We start from the raw sequence: 12,184 nt of genomic DNA on the forward strand, positions 1-12,184 counted from the left end.
CAGGCAGGTTGTGGCAATTGGGATAAAAATTTTTCCAGATAAACTTGCCTGGGTGGCTCAGTCAGTTAAGCATCTGTTGCTTGATCTCAGCTCAGGTCTTGATCTGAGGGTCCTGAGTTCAAGCCCCACATTGGGCTCTATGCTGGGCATGGAGCCAAGCCTATTTAGATAGATAGATAGATAGATAGATAGATAGATAGATAGATAGATAGATAAATTATACACACACACACACTATTTCAGATTGAGCAGCAGAAGTGAAGGCCCCAAGATGTGAAACAACTTAGGAATGTTGAGACCTAGAGTACTACTGAAGTATTGTTTATAAATGAGGTGATAGGGATCCCTGGGTGGCGCAGCGGTTTGGCGCCTGCCTTTGGCCCAGGGCGCGATCCTGGAGACCCGGGATCGAATCCCACGTCGGGCTCCCGGTGCATGGAGCCTGCTTCTCCCTCTGCCTGTGTCTCTGCCTCTCTCTCTCTCTCTGTGACTATCATAAATTAAAAAAAAAAAAAAAAAAAAAAAATTATAAATGAGGTGATAGTGAAAGGTAAGCAGAGACCAAATTATAGAAGACTTTTAATTTTATCTTTTAGACATATGAGAGCCATTGAAAGACTTTGAGTGAGAGAGAAATGTGATTTTGTGTTTCAGAAGAAAAGTTTCTGGTACCCATGTGATGATGGTTTGAAAGGGGAGGAATAGTAAGGTACTAAGAGTCTAAACTAAAGGTGACCTCTAAGAGACTAAATTTGGGCAGCATCAGGCGCATGGAGAAGGAGAGAGTATAAAAAATATAAACAGTAGGATTTGGTCCCTAGCCATGTGTGAGAAGAAAGAAGATTTAGAATGAGTCTAGGTTTCTATAACTTGGATGACTGGGTCAACAACAGATATCAAGCTGGGAAAAAGATAAAGAGAAACAAATTTGAAGGGCATGATGAGTTTGTTTTGGCCCAGCGAGTGAAAACTTTGTGAGATATCCAGATGGTGAAGAGCCAGTAGACAACTGGATAAATGAGGTTAGAATTCGGGAAGAGTTCTAAACTAGAGATAACATTTATAGGTCAAGCACATGTAAATGGTTATTGAAACTATGACACTAGCTAGATCACCCAGGGTGAGCATATAAAGAAGAACAGTTGGGATCCCTGGGTGGCACAGCGGTTTGGCGCCTGCTTTTGGCTCAGGGCGCGATCCTGGAGACCTGGGATCGAATCCCACGTCAGGCTCCCAGTGCATGGAGCCTGCTTCTCCCTCTGCCTGTGTCTCTGCCTCTCTCTCTCTCTCTCTCTCTCTCTGTGACTATCGTAAATAAATAATAATAAAAAAATATTAAAAAAAAAAGAACAGTGTGCTAAGGCCTAGTATTACTGATTTACATTTAACAAAATATGTGATGTTTACTGTGTGCCATTTACTATTGACTTATTTAATCCTCTTAACAACTAGTAAGACAGATCTATTATTATTACCATTTTACAGGAGAGAAAAGACTGAAAGAGGTTAAGTAATTTGCCTAGCTTCTCAGCCAATAAGTAGCAGAACTAGGATTTGAACCTAGAAAGTCTGGATACAAAGTTGTAGGTTTGACTGCCTTTTAGATTAAGACACATCAGGTCTGTCAATGGATCTGGAGCCACCTTTGGCTCATTAAACACATAAAACAGTCTGTTAACCTTACATGTGTTCATTGTGGCTGCCTTTAAAGTGACCTATCAACTTCTGATTGGAAGTCTTACTGAGCTAAAATTAACAAGATAGGAAACAACAAATGTTGGTGAGGATGTGGAGAAAGGGGAACCCTCTTGCACTGTTGGTGAGAATGCAAGCTGGTACAGCCAGTGTGGAAGTTCCTCAAGAAGTTGAAAATAGAGCTACTCTATGAACCAGCAATTGCACTACTGGGTATTTGCCCCAAGGATACAGATATAGTGAAACGATGGGACACCTGCACCCAATGTTCATAGCAGCAATGTCTACAATAGCCAAACTGTGGAAGGAGCCATGATGCCCTTTGACAGATGAATGGATAAAGAAGACATGGTAGATGTATACAATGGAATATTACTTAGCCATCAAAAAGGATGAATATCTACCATTGATGTGGGTGGAACTGGAGGGGGTTATGCTGAATGAAATAGTCAGTTGGAGAAAGATAATTATCATATGGTTTCACTCATGTGGAATATAAGAAATAGTGAAAGGGACCATAAGGGAATAGTTGGGAGGACTGAGTGGGGAAAAATTAGAGAGGAAGACAAACCATGATAGATGCCTAACTCTGTAAAACAGGGTTACAGAAAGGGAAGTGGTGGTAGGGGGGGATAGGGTAAATGGGTGACAAGCATTAAGGAGGGCACACGATGAGATGAATGCTGGGTGTTATATGTTGGCAAATTGAATTTAAATAAAATAAAATATTTTTTAAAAGTTATTGATGGAGATCCCTGGGTGGCTCAGTGGTTTAGCGCCTGCCTTCGGCCCAGGACGTGATCCTGGGGTCCCAGGATCGAGTCCCACATTGGGCTCCCTGCATGGAGCCTGCTTCTCCCTCTGCCTGTGTCTCTGCCTCTGTCTCTCCCTCCCTCCCTCCCTGTGTCTCATGAACGAATAAATAAAATCTTAAAAAAAAAAAAAAAGTCTTATTGAGAAGACCTTATGTAAAGGGTGTCTTATTAAAGTCATCATGTGTATACCAAGGTCATAACATCATTAAAGATTATATTTGGAACTGCTGGATTTCTGTTTTTTAAGAATAATTGCTCTGAAGTTGATAACTACACTGAAAAAACCCCCACAATATTAGGCCTGTTTACATTTTTGCTCATCCAGCATGTTTGTATTAGGTTCCCAAAAAGCCTTTTTTTTTTTTTTTAAGAGGGGAGGGGGAGAATTTTCAACAGACTGCCTGCTGAGCATGGAGCCTGACATGGGGCTTGCTCTCACAACCCTAAGGTCATGACCTGAGACGAAATCAAGAGTCAGACACATAACCGAATGAACCACCCAGGTACCCCTAAAATGCCTGTGTTTTAACTGACATAAAGTCAATGGTTAATAATTGAAGAGTGAGAGGGATATAAGGACTTAAAGGGCTGAGGTCTAGCCAAAAACAAGTGATAAAGTTGTATGTGGGTGGGTGTGTAGTGGAGGGAGGAGGAATGAATGAAGGAGAACCTAGAGGTGAGATAGTAGTAGTCAGAATAGTGGCATTTTCTGAGAAAGCTGATACTTGACATAAACCCATAACTTGGAACAAAATTGGGGTTCAGTTTTAGCTGAACAAGACTAGACATTTAAAAAGGAATCTGCTTCAAGTGTTCAATGGAGTGAAGAGACCGTGGCTTAGAGGGGCAAAATAGTACCAGCAAGAGAAAAATTGATAAACTTGGTTTGTTGGGATAGAGAAGTCTAAAACAAAGGCATTTCTAATGAACTCCAGCTAAACATATCTATAATTATTTACCTACCTAGAGAGTTTTATAGCTGGGAGGGATCTTAAAGATATTTTCTGGGATGCCTGGGTGCTCAGCAGTTGAGCATTTGCCTTCAGCTCAGGACGTGATCCCAGGGTCTGGGGACTGAGTCCTGCATTGGGTTCCCTGTGAGGAGCCTGCTTCTCCCTCTGCCCTTGTCTCTGCCTCTCTGTCTCTCATGAATGAATAAATAAAATCTTAAAAAAAAAAAAAAAATTTCTCTACTGAAGTATTCTTTTACTATGTGGGAGAGTTGGATTTTCAAGAAGAGTGCCAGGCAAGGTACCTTCCATTAAGAGTAAGCTCTACTTTATTGTACATCCTAGGATTTGGAGGTAGGTTGGGTACTGTTACTGTTTTTAAAGGTTTGGAAATTAGTCATCTACTCTAACACCCTTAAATCCCCTTTTGCACTGATGAAAAAACTTAAGCCCAAAAGGATTCAACTGATACCTGGCACAGGGTCTTTTAAATTAATAGGGCTAGAATTAGAACCAAAGTCTCCTATCTTTCCACCCAAGGTTTATTAAACCTTCATTCATACCCAATTATTGCACTTGAGATTAACGTGGTTAGCACCTTAGCTTTGATGTTGCCAAGTCTTTGGTCCCAGAAAAGAGTCCTTATATGTTTAAATGGTGAGAGTAAAAGTGGCAGCAAGAGTGGATAGTCTGAGCTTTAAATAAAAGATGGAAGACCATTCTGCTGCCTATCTGCTAATAGCTTTTTTTTTTTAAAGGGGTATCACCTTGTTTCGTCCTTCACATCTGATGAATAAGTTTGAGGACAAGACTGTGGCATATATAGAACAGAAGATGACCAGTGGCAAGATTAAAAAATTTATCCAAGAAAACATGTGAGTACCTTTTTATATCTTGTTTGGGAATACTTGGCTTTATATCTCAGTTTTTAAGCAGACCCATGTTTTGGATTAGATAGCCTTATTCAAGGGATTGAACGATAATAGTTGAAGTTTATAGACTAAAACAGTAATATATGGACCCTAGAACTCCTAGAAGGTATATTGCTCGGTACTTTTATGTTTAAAGCTCTTTTCTTTATAAAGTGCTATCAGTTACTTTGTGATAATTCTATAAACTAGCTAAATCTGCCAAATTTGATAATAGATTATTTATTTCAGTTTTGGGATCTGCCCTCACATGACAGAAGACAATAAAGATTTGATACAGGGCAAGGACTTACTTGTGGCTTACTATGATGTGGACTATGAAAAGAATGCTAAAGGTTCCAACTACTGGAGAAACAGGTAATAAAGATGATTTTTCCCGTTAGTAAATAAGTTTACCCAGTGTGTAAACAGTTTTTTCTCATTATCCTGTTACACTGTATAATGTGAGAGCCAGTAAGAATGGAAACATTTGCCTCCCCAAAACCCTTTGAAACTGTTAAGGACAAATAACAAACTATTTCCAAAGTTTATAAATATCAAATAATAATATTAAATATTTAAAATACTGTGTCTATTTGCCCACTCAAACTCTTAGTGCATTTTATCCTTCTAAATTTTCTTTTCAGATCAGTCATTATGCCTGCAATAGTTTAGTTATATAATATAGGAAGATTCAGTGGGAATGGACTGGTACCACCAGGTTGGCAGTGAAGTTCAGTAAGACTTTGGAGTGTACTATACTCTGTGTTGGTGCTCAAGAATATAGTTCAGATGGATTCCAGAGGGCTGCATGGACTGTAAAATTTAGTGTTGGCTTTCTGGCTTCTTGCTTCATGATTTCAGAAATGATTTACCTCTATGTTATAAATCTTGGCATAAATGTCTCATTTCCCACAGAGTGATGATGGTAGCAAAGAAATTCCTAGATGCTGGAAACAAGCTCAACTTTGCTGTAGCTAGCCGCAAAACTTTTAGCCACGAACTTTCTGATTTTGGCTTGGAAAGCACTGCTGGAGAGATTCCTGTTGTTGCTATCAGAACTGCAAAAGGAGAGAAGTTTGTCATGCAAGAGGAGTTCTCGTGAGTTACAAGTTAACATGGGTTTGGGATTTTATTCTGTAAAGAAACGTAAAGCCTTTTTACACTACTAAGGATTTATAAAAAAGAACATTAGAATGTGAAGATAGATCTAGCCAAGACCTGTGATTATCATTTTTCTCAATTAATTTAATTATAAGTACTTTAAAGATAACAATCCTTAATAAATTCTGAAAAGTAACAAAATGATGGCAGTTTGAAATACTTATATGATTGTTTCCACCTTGCCATTAGAAATAGTAGATAGGGGGATCCCTGGGTGGCGCAGCGGTTTGGCGCCTGCCTTTGGCCCAGAGCGCGATCCTGGAGACCCGGGATCGAATCCCACGTCAGGCTCCCGGTGCATGGAGCCTGCTTCTCCCTCTGCCTGTGTCTCTGCCTCTCTCTCTCTCTCTGTGACTATCATAAATAAATAAAAATTAAAAAATAAAATAAAATAAAAAGAAATAGTAGATAGGGATGCCTGAATGGCTTAGTGGTTTGAGCGTCTGCCTTTGGCTCAGGGCATGATCCTGGTTTCAGGGATCAAGTCCCACACTGGGCTCCCTATGAGGAGCCTGCTTCTCACTCTGTCTATGTCTCTGCCTCTGTGTGTGTGTGTGTCTCATGAATAAATAAAATCTTTTTAAAAAAAGAAAGAAAGAAATAGTAGAGAACATTGGACAGTCTCTTTGAGATTGCTGTAATTTTGGACCATTGCAACCTCCTCCCATCCCTACAGAATGCCTTTTCTTCTTGGAATACTACCCTGGCCTAAGGTAAACTCAGGGAATGGAAAGATCTTAAAACCCTGAAAAAGTATGACTTTTCACCTTCTGAGACATTGGGAGACCAAAACTGCAGGAAAATTTCTTTGTGAGCAAATCAGTAAAACAAGGTACCATAAATAGGCAGTATTCTCTGAGCAACAAAGATCTGGTTCTTTTGCAGAAGTGAATTTCTAGAAGACCAATGTTTTCTTCCTTCTGACCTTTCTAATCCACAAAGAACACATTAGAAATACAAAGAGGTAGTTTTTTTTGTTGCTGTTCAGTCAGTAGATCTGCATTTTGAGAAATAAGCTCCTGTTTTTAGCTTCTAGTTTCTGACTTTGAAATTGAAGTAAAAATATGTAGAAACCATTCTAAGAAATTGCTTTTAATCCTCTCGGAAGATTAACAAACCTGACCCTTGTCTTTCTAATTGCAGACGTGATGGCAAGGCTCTTGAAAGATTCCTGCAGGATTACTTTGATGGCAACCTGAAGAGGTATCTGAAGTCTGAGCCCATCCCAGAAAGCAATGATGGGCCAGTAAAGGTGAGGTGTTCATAGCCTCACCAAGGCACTAAGCAGCTTCATGTCCTCTTCTCACATTCCCCCTTCCCACGCTTTTAGCTTTATTGAGATATGATTGACTTTCCTCATTTCTTTATTCTAAAAAATGCTGGGTCTAAGTGAGACCTTGTTGGCTATGTTTTTGTTTTTGTTTGTCCTCCCTGAGTCATAAAATATGCATTGGCAGAGCTCAATGCTCAGTAGGGGCAAGAATATAAAATTCTGAATTTTTGATGGTATTTATATTAGAATTAAGTTACTCTTTGGGATAGAGCAAGCTAACCTCTAAGAATAGTTTCAAAATTATTGATTTGAGATTAGGGAATGGTTGGGTAGTGATTTCCTAGAACTTCCTGAAAAAAGTTTGATAGTGACAGACATGGGAATGAGTTGGTTGGAAATGACCTAGACAGTGATCAGAACATTTTTTATATAGTCTATAAATGTAATTTGGGTTTCAGTAACATATTTTCAGTCTAGCATATCAAATTTGAGAGAGTTTGGGTCCAAAAATATAGCATATGAATTGTATTCTTTACCTTGCCTTGCCAACTAGAGGATCTTTGGTATATTCCAGGTAGTGGTAGCGGAGAATTTTGATGAAATAGTGAATGACGAAAATAAAGATGTGCTGATTGAATTTTATGCTCCTTGGTGTGGTCACTGTAAGAATCTGGAGCCTAAGTATAAAGAACTGGGAGAGAAGGTAAGTCAGCCCTATTCTGAAGATAAAATTGACTTGGGAATTGAACACATATTTAGCATTGGCTAAATTAGTTATCCTAATTAGTTTAGTACCAAAGTAAAGGTAGATTTTGTCAGCTGTCTACTGTTTACTTTCTTCTGACTGTCCCCTTAGTGACTGTAGCCTGTGTAGTGCCTCAGACATCTGTTCTGACTTTCCACTCCAAAGAATCAATCTAGATTTTAGTTAAAAAAGTATCCAGGCTTCTGAATTTTGGTAATGGCTTATATGAATCCATTATGTTCCTCTTGACTTAGCCCTTGTAATGTTTTATTTAGGCCAGGTAATTTTGAAGGTGGCTATAAATAGAGTCTTAATATGTAGAAACCAAGAGAAAAAAAGGAAGACTGTGGAAAGCTAGATATTATGTGCAAATCTCACTCTTCTTCCTATCTGAGCAGAATTTATCCAAGTATTTAAAAAGGAGATTAAGTGCTGATTTAACTAAGTGTCCTCAGTCACCAAAACCTCAAAGTTTATTTTTTTTTATTTTTATTTTTTTTTTTTAATTTTTATTTATTTATGATAGTCACACAGAGAGAGAGAGAGAGAGTCAGAGACACAGGCAGAGGGAGAAGCAGGCTCCATGCACCGGGAGCCCGATGTGGGATTCAATCCTGGGTCTCCAGGATCGCGCCCTGGGCCAAAGGCAGGCGCCAAACCGCTGCGCCACCCAGGGATCCCCAACCTCAAAGTTTAAATAAAAGTTTTGTATTAACAGCTCAGAAAAGACCCCAATATTATCATAGCCAAGATGGATGCCACAGCCAATGATGTGCCTTCTCCATATGAAGTCAGAGGGTAAGTAGATTAAAAGCTAATAAAAGTGTCTAGGCAATTGATGGGGGAAAAAAATAAGCTTATAAACCATTTATTGGGCATGGTATAGGGAGTGGATCCCTCTTTATTGAGCACAGAACTACTAATGCTTTCCTGGCTTAAAATTCTGCTTCATGGACCCACAATGACTGCCACAGATTTCGTGAGCTCTCATATTACTGCGTTTTGATAGGATGTAACCTAGCCACTGATGAAGAATAGTATCTGTTCAGAAATAGAAATTGATGTACCTAGTGGCTCAGTCTCTTAAGCATTGAACTCTTGATTTCAGCTCAGGTCATGATCCTCAGGGTTGTGAGATTGAGCCCCACATAGGTCTGCATGCTCAGTGAGGAGTCTGCTTGAGATTCTTTCCCCCTCCCTTTCCCTCTGCTCCTCCCTCCATTTGTGTTCTCTCTCTCTCTCTCTCTCTCTCTCTCTCAAGTAAATAAATCTTTAAAAAGGAGAGAGAGAGAGAAATCATGAGGGGCACCTGGGTGGCTCAGTTGTTTAAGCATCCAACTCTTAATTTCAGTTCATATTCATGATCCTAAGGGCTGTGAGATCAAGCCCCAGGACAGCTCTGTTGGACGTGGAGCCTGCTTAAGATTCTTTCCCTCTCCCCCTCAACTCCTGCTTTCATGTACTCACTCTCACAAAAAAAAAAAAAAGAAAGAAAGAAAGAAAGAAAGAAAGAAAGAAAGAAAGAAAGAGAAAGAGAGAGAGAGAGAGAAGGAAGGAAGAAAGAGATAGATAGATAGATAGATTAGATAGAAAGAAATCATGAGAAGTTATTCCCAGAAACAGTTACTGGAGAAGTATATGTTGGAGTTACTCTGATACCTGAATTGAGTTAACACATTTTTTTTTTTTTTACCCAGTTTTCCTACCATCTACTTCTCTCCAGCCAACAAGAAGCTAAATCCAAAGAAATATGAAGTAAGTACATTGTCTAATCTCCCCACAAATACACACATACACATGCATATCCAGTTCTTTGAGTTTTATTTAACTGGAAACTTTTAATTTCATGGTCAATATATGTGGTTACTAATGTGCTTTTACAAACCCAAAAGTCCTCCTACTGGGGAAAGAAAAAATCCAGGGTTCTTTAAAAGGTTAAAAATTTCAGAATAATCTTTCTGTTTTCAGGGTGGCCGTGAATTAAGTGACTTTATTAGCTACCTACAACGAGAGGCAACAAACCCCCCTGTAATTCAAGAAGAAAAAGCTAAGAAGAAGAAGAAGGCACAGGAGGATCTCTAAAGCAGCAGCCAAACATGCCACTTTGTAAAAGGACTCTTCCATCAGAGATGGGAAGACCATTGGGGAGGACTGGGACCCATGTGGGATTATTACTCTCAGGGCAGAGAGGACAGAATGGATATAATCTAAATCCCGTTAAATTTTCTCTAAACTGTTTCTTAGCTGCACTGTTTATGGAAATACCAGGACCAGTTGATGTTTGTGGTTTTGGGAAAAATTATTTGTGTTGGGGGGAATGTTGTGGGGGTGGGGGGACTGAGTTGGGGGGTTATTTTCTAATTTTTTTTGTACATTTGGAACAGTGACAATAAATAAGCCCCCTTTAAACTGTCTTTTTTACAAGAGATGGGGAACCAAGGTTTTCTAGATCAGCACTGTCCAATAGAACTTTCTGCAATGTTAGGAATATTCTATAATCTTCATTGTCTAATACATGTAGCTACTGAGCATTTGAAATATGGCTAAGAACTATATTTTAAATTTTCATTGATTTAGTCACCCATAGAGGTAGTGGCTGCCATATTGGTCAGTGCTGCTGTAGACCAACTGGGCCCAGAGTTATCACCTGTAAATCCTTTCCAAATTTCATCACTTTCTATCCTTACATGTTAGGGCCCAGGCTCCTAGCCTGATGATTAGAGCAGGTGAGGGATCTTTCTTGTTGGGCTCTGTTTCTGGCCCTGCTCATACCACAAGAATGGATTACTACTGACCCTTGCCATGCAGTTGAGCATGTTTATACTTCCCAAGGGCTAGTCTCTGCCCAGAACTGCCCTGGATAGGTGAGGCATCAGGTTGGGGTTCTATCCAAGTTGTTTCAGGAATTGCTGACATTGCTGGGTACAACTCTCTCCCCCAAACCCCAGGGTATGGCCCATTAATGGAACTGGGAAAGGCAGTATCATTCTGGGTTATGAATGAAGCATCCACTTTCTTCTGCAACAATGAGGAACAAAAAGGATAGAAGTGATGTGATCTTTTGTTCAGATGAATTTCCCTCTTCTTGTGGGTATATCTAATTCTTATCTGCAGTTAAAGTTTTCAGTACTGGCTAATTACAGATAGGAGCCCTATCTGGGGATCCTCAACCTCTATGTTTTGAAAAAGAGATCTTTATTCCTATTGTAACCTCTAGCTGTCAGTTATAAAATGGATTTGATAGAGCTTTAATAGCTAAATATATATCGGAATCATCCTTAGTGCTTTGAAAAAGTAAAGATGCCTAACTATAACCTTGAAGGTTCTAATTCATATGACCTGGGCTGGGATCTGGGGATCTGATTTTTTAGAGCACCTAAGAAGTGATTCAGATAGACATACATGGGTAAGAACCACTGCCTTGGATTTAAGGAAAGCATATAAACTTGTAAAGAGGACACAGAAGCAAACAGTTTTCATTTTTCAGCCATGTTTGTAAAAGAATTCACTTTCAGTACATAGGGGAATAACCAAGCCCGTTCCCATTATATCCAGATGTATCACAAGTTATTTTAGCTTTGTTATCAAAAGTTCTCATTACTGTTTCTTTAGGGAGGCTACCAGTGCACAATTTTAATGTTCTCAAGGTAACTTGTCTTGGAAATGGTGTCATTTTTCAGGATTTGAACATGACTTGGCTGAACTAAAGATGAAGAAGCCAAGCCTCTACTACTCTTCCTAGTCACCTGGGCCTAGCTGTTGGAGTCTTGGGACTGTGCCCAAACTCTAAAAAGTAAAATACAGCAACAATGAAAGACCTTCAAGAATCTAGAAGAACTCTCGTACTTGCCATCATGGACTCAGCAATAAGAAGAGCAGACAGTTGCACTCTGTGTAGTTTATAGCTGTTTTGTCCTTCATATCTCTCTGAGCAGAGAGAGGGTAAAGAGCCCTCTGACAGCTTCAGCTGCCCCTGTTCTTTTCCTCAAACTCCAGGATGAGACCTTTAATGTGGGACAATTTCTGATGCAGGTACTCACAGCGACGCTTTTCTTCCCTATAACCTGGGTACCTCTGCAGAGAAAAAGCATCCATGTCAAAAAAAAAAAAAAAAAAAAATTTACCATTTCTGCCTTCTTGCTACCATTCCCAGACCTTATCTTACCTTCCTGAACTTTTTATATTCCTGGACTATTTTTTCTTCCAGCATCTGAAACAAAAAAAATGCTAGCACCAACTTTAGCCTTGAGAAAAAAGCTCCAGCTTTCTTGAGAGAAGTGATTTCCAATCTCATTCTACCAAATGAGAGATTTTTTCTCTCAAAACTGACTTGTCACTTTGGTCACTGTATAGTCTTAAGGGCAATTAGCAGGGAGTATATGGGCAATAAAGCTAGAAAGCTAACCTGGGTCCAGTCCTTACCTTGTATTCTGGAGTTCCTCGCTGAACTCTCTTGATCTCAGCTCCCAGCTCTATGAACCTTTGGCTTGCAGCCCCAACACGAGCATGTAGGATGCGGTATTCAGTATAATCGGTCTCAAAGTCCTGCTCATAAGCATGTTGCTGCTCTGCACTGTGGATGGCCCTGTATTGCCTGCCAGGAGCAGAGAGCTGTCACCTTCAATTTCATTGCC

The 12,184-nt window shown here is 39.6% G+C and overlaps 2 protein-coding genes across 5 annotated transcripts in view; one reads left to right on the top strand and one right to left on the bottom strand.

The window, feature by feature from the left end:
* PDIA3 (protein disulfide isomerase family A member 3) overlaps window positions 1–9,959 on the top strand; it is a 26,070-nt gene extending 16,111 nt beyond the window's left edge. The window contains exons 6-13 of the mRNA XM_025998610.2: window positions 4,219–4,335; window positions 4,621–4,746; window positions 5,287–5,469; window positions 6,676–6,784; window positions 7,380–7,508; window positions 8,269–8,348; window positions 9,248–9,305; window positions 9,519–9,959. Of these exons, the coding sequence (XP_025854395.1) occupies window positions 4,219–4,335; window positions 4,621–4,746; window positions 5,287–5,469; window positions 6,676–6,784; window positions 7,380–7,508; window positions 8,269–8,348; window positions 9,248–9,305; window positions 9,519–9,632 (916 nt within the window). The 3' untranslated portion in view covers window positions 9,633–9,959. The remainder of the gene's footprint in view (window positions 1–4,218; window positions 4,336–4,620; window positions 4,747–5,286; window positions 5,470–6,675; window positions 6,785–7,379; window positions 7,509–8,268; window positions 8,349–9,247; window positions 9,306–9,518) is intronic.
* ELL3 (elongation factor for RNA polymerase II 3) overlaps window positions 9,603–12,184 on the bottom strand; it is a 22,245-nt gene continuing 19,663 nt past the window's right edge. For all 4 annotated transcript variants that reach the window (XM_072740701.1, XM_072740700.1, XM_025998611.2 and 1 more), the window contains 3 exons: window positions 11,973–12,144; window positions 11,716–11,760; window positions 9,603–11,624 (listed from right to left, as the gene is read on the bottom strand). In XM_072740701.1, coding sequence (XP_072596802.1) covers window positions 11,514–11,624; window positions 11,716–11,760; window positions 11,973–12,144 — 328 coding nt within the window. In that variant the 3' untranslated portion in view covers window positions 9,603–11,513. The remainder of the gene's footprint in view (window positions 11,625–11,715; window positions 11,761–11,972; window positions 12,145–12,184) is intronic.

Source organism: Vulpes vulpes, chromosome 15 (assembly GCF_048418805.1).
Source record: "Vulpes vulpes isolate BD-2025 chromosome 15, VulVul3, whole genome shotgun sequence".
NCBI classification, from domain to species: domain Eukaryota; kingdom Metazoa; phylum Chordata; class Mammalia; order Carnivora; family Canidae; genus Vulpes; species Vulpes vulpes.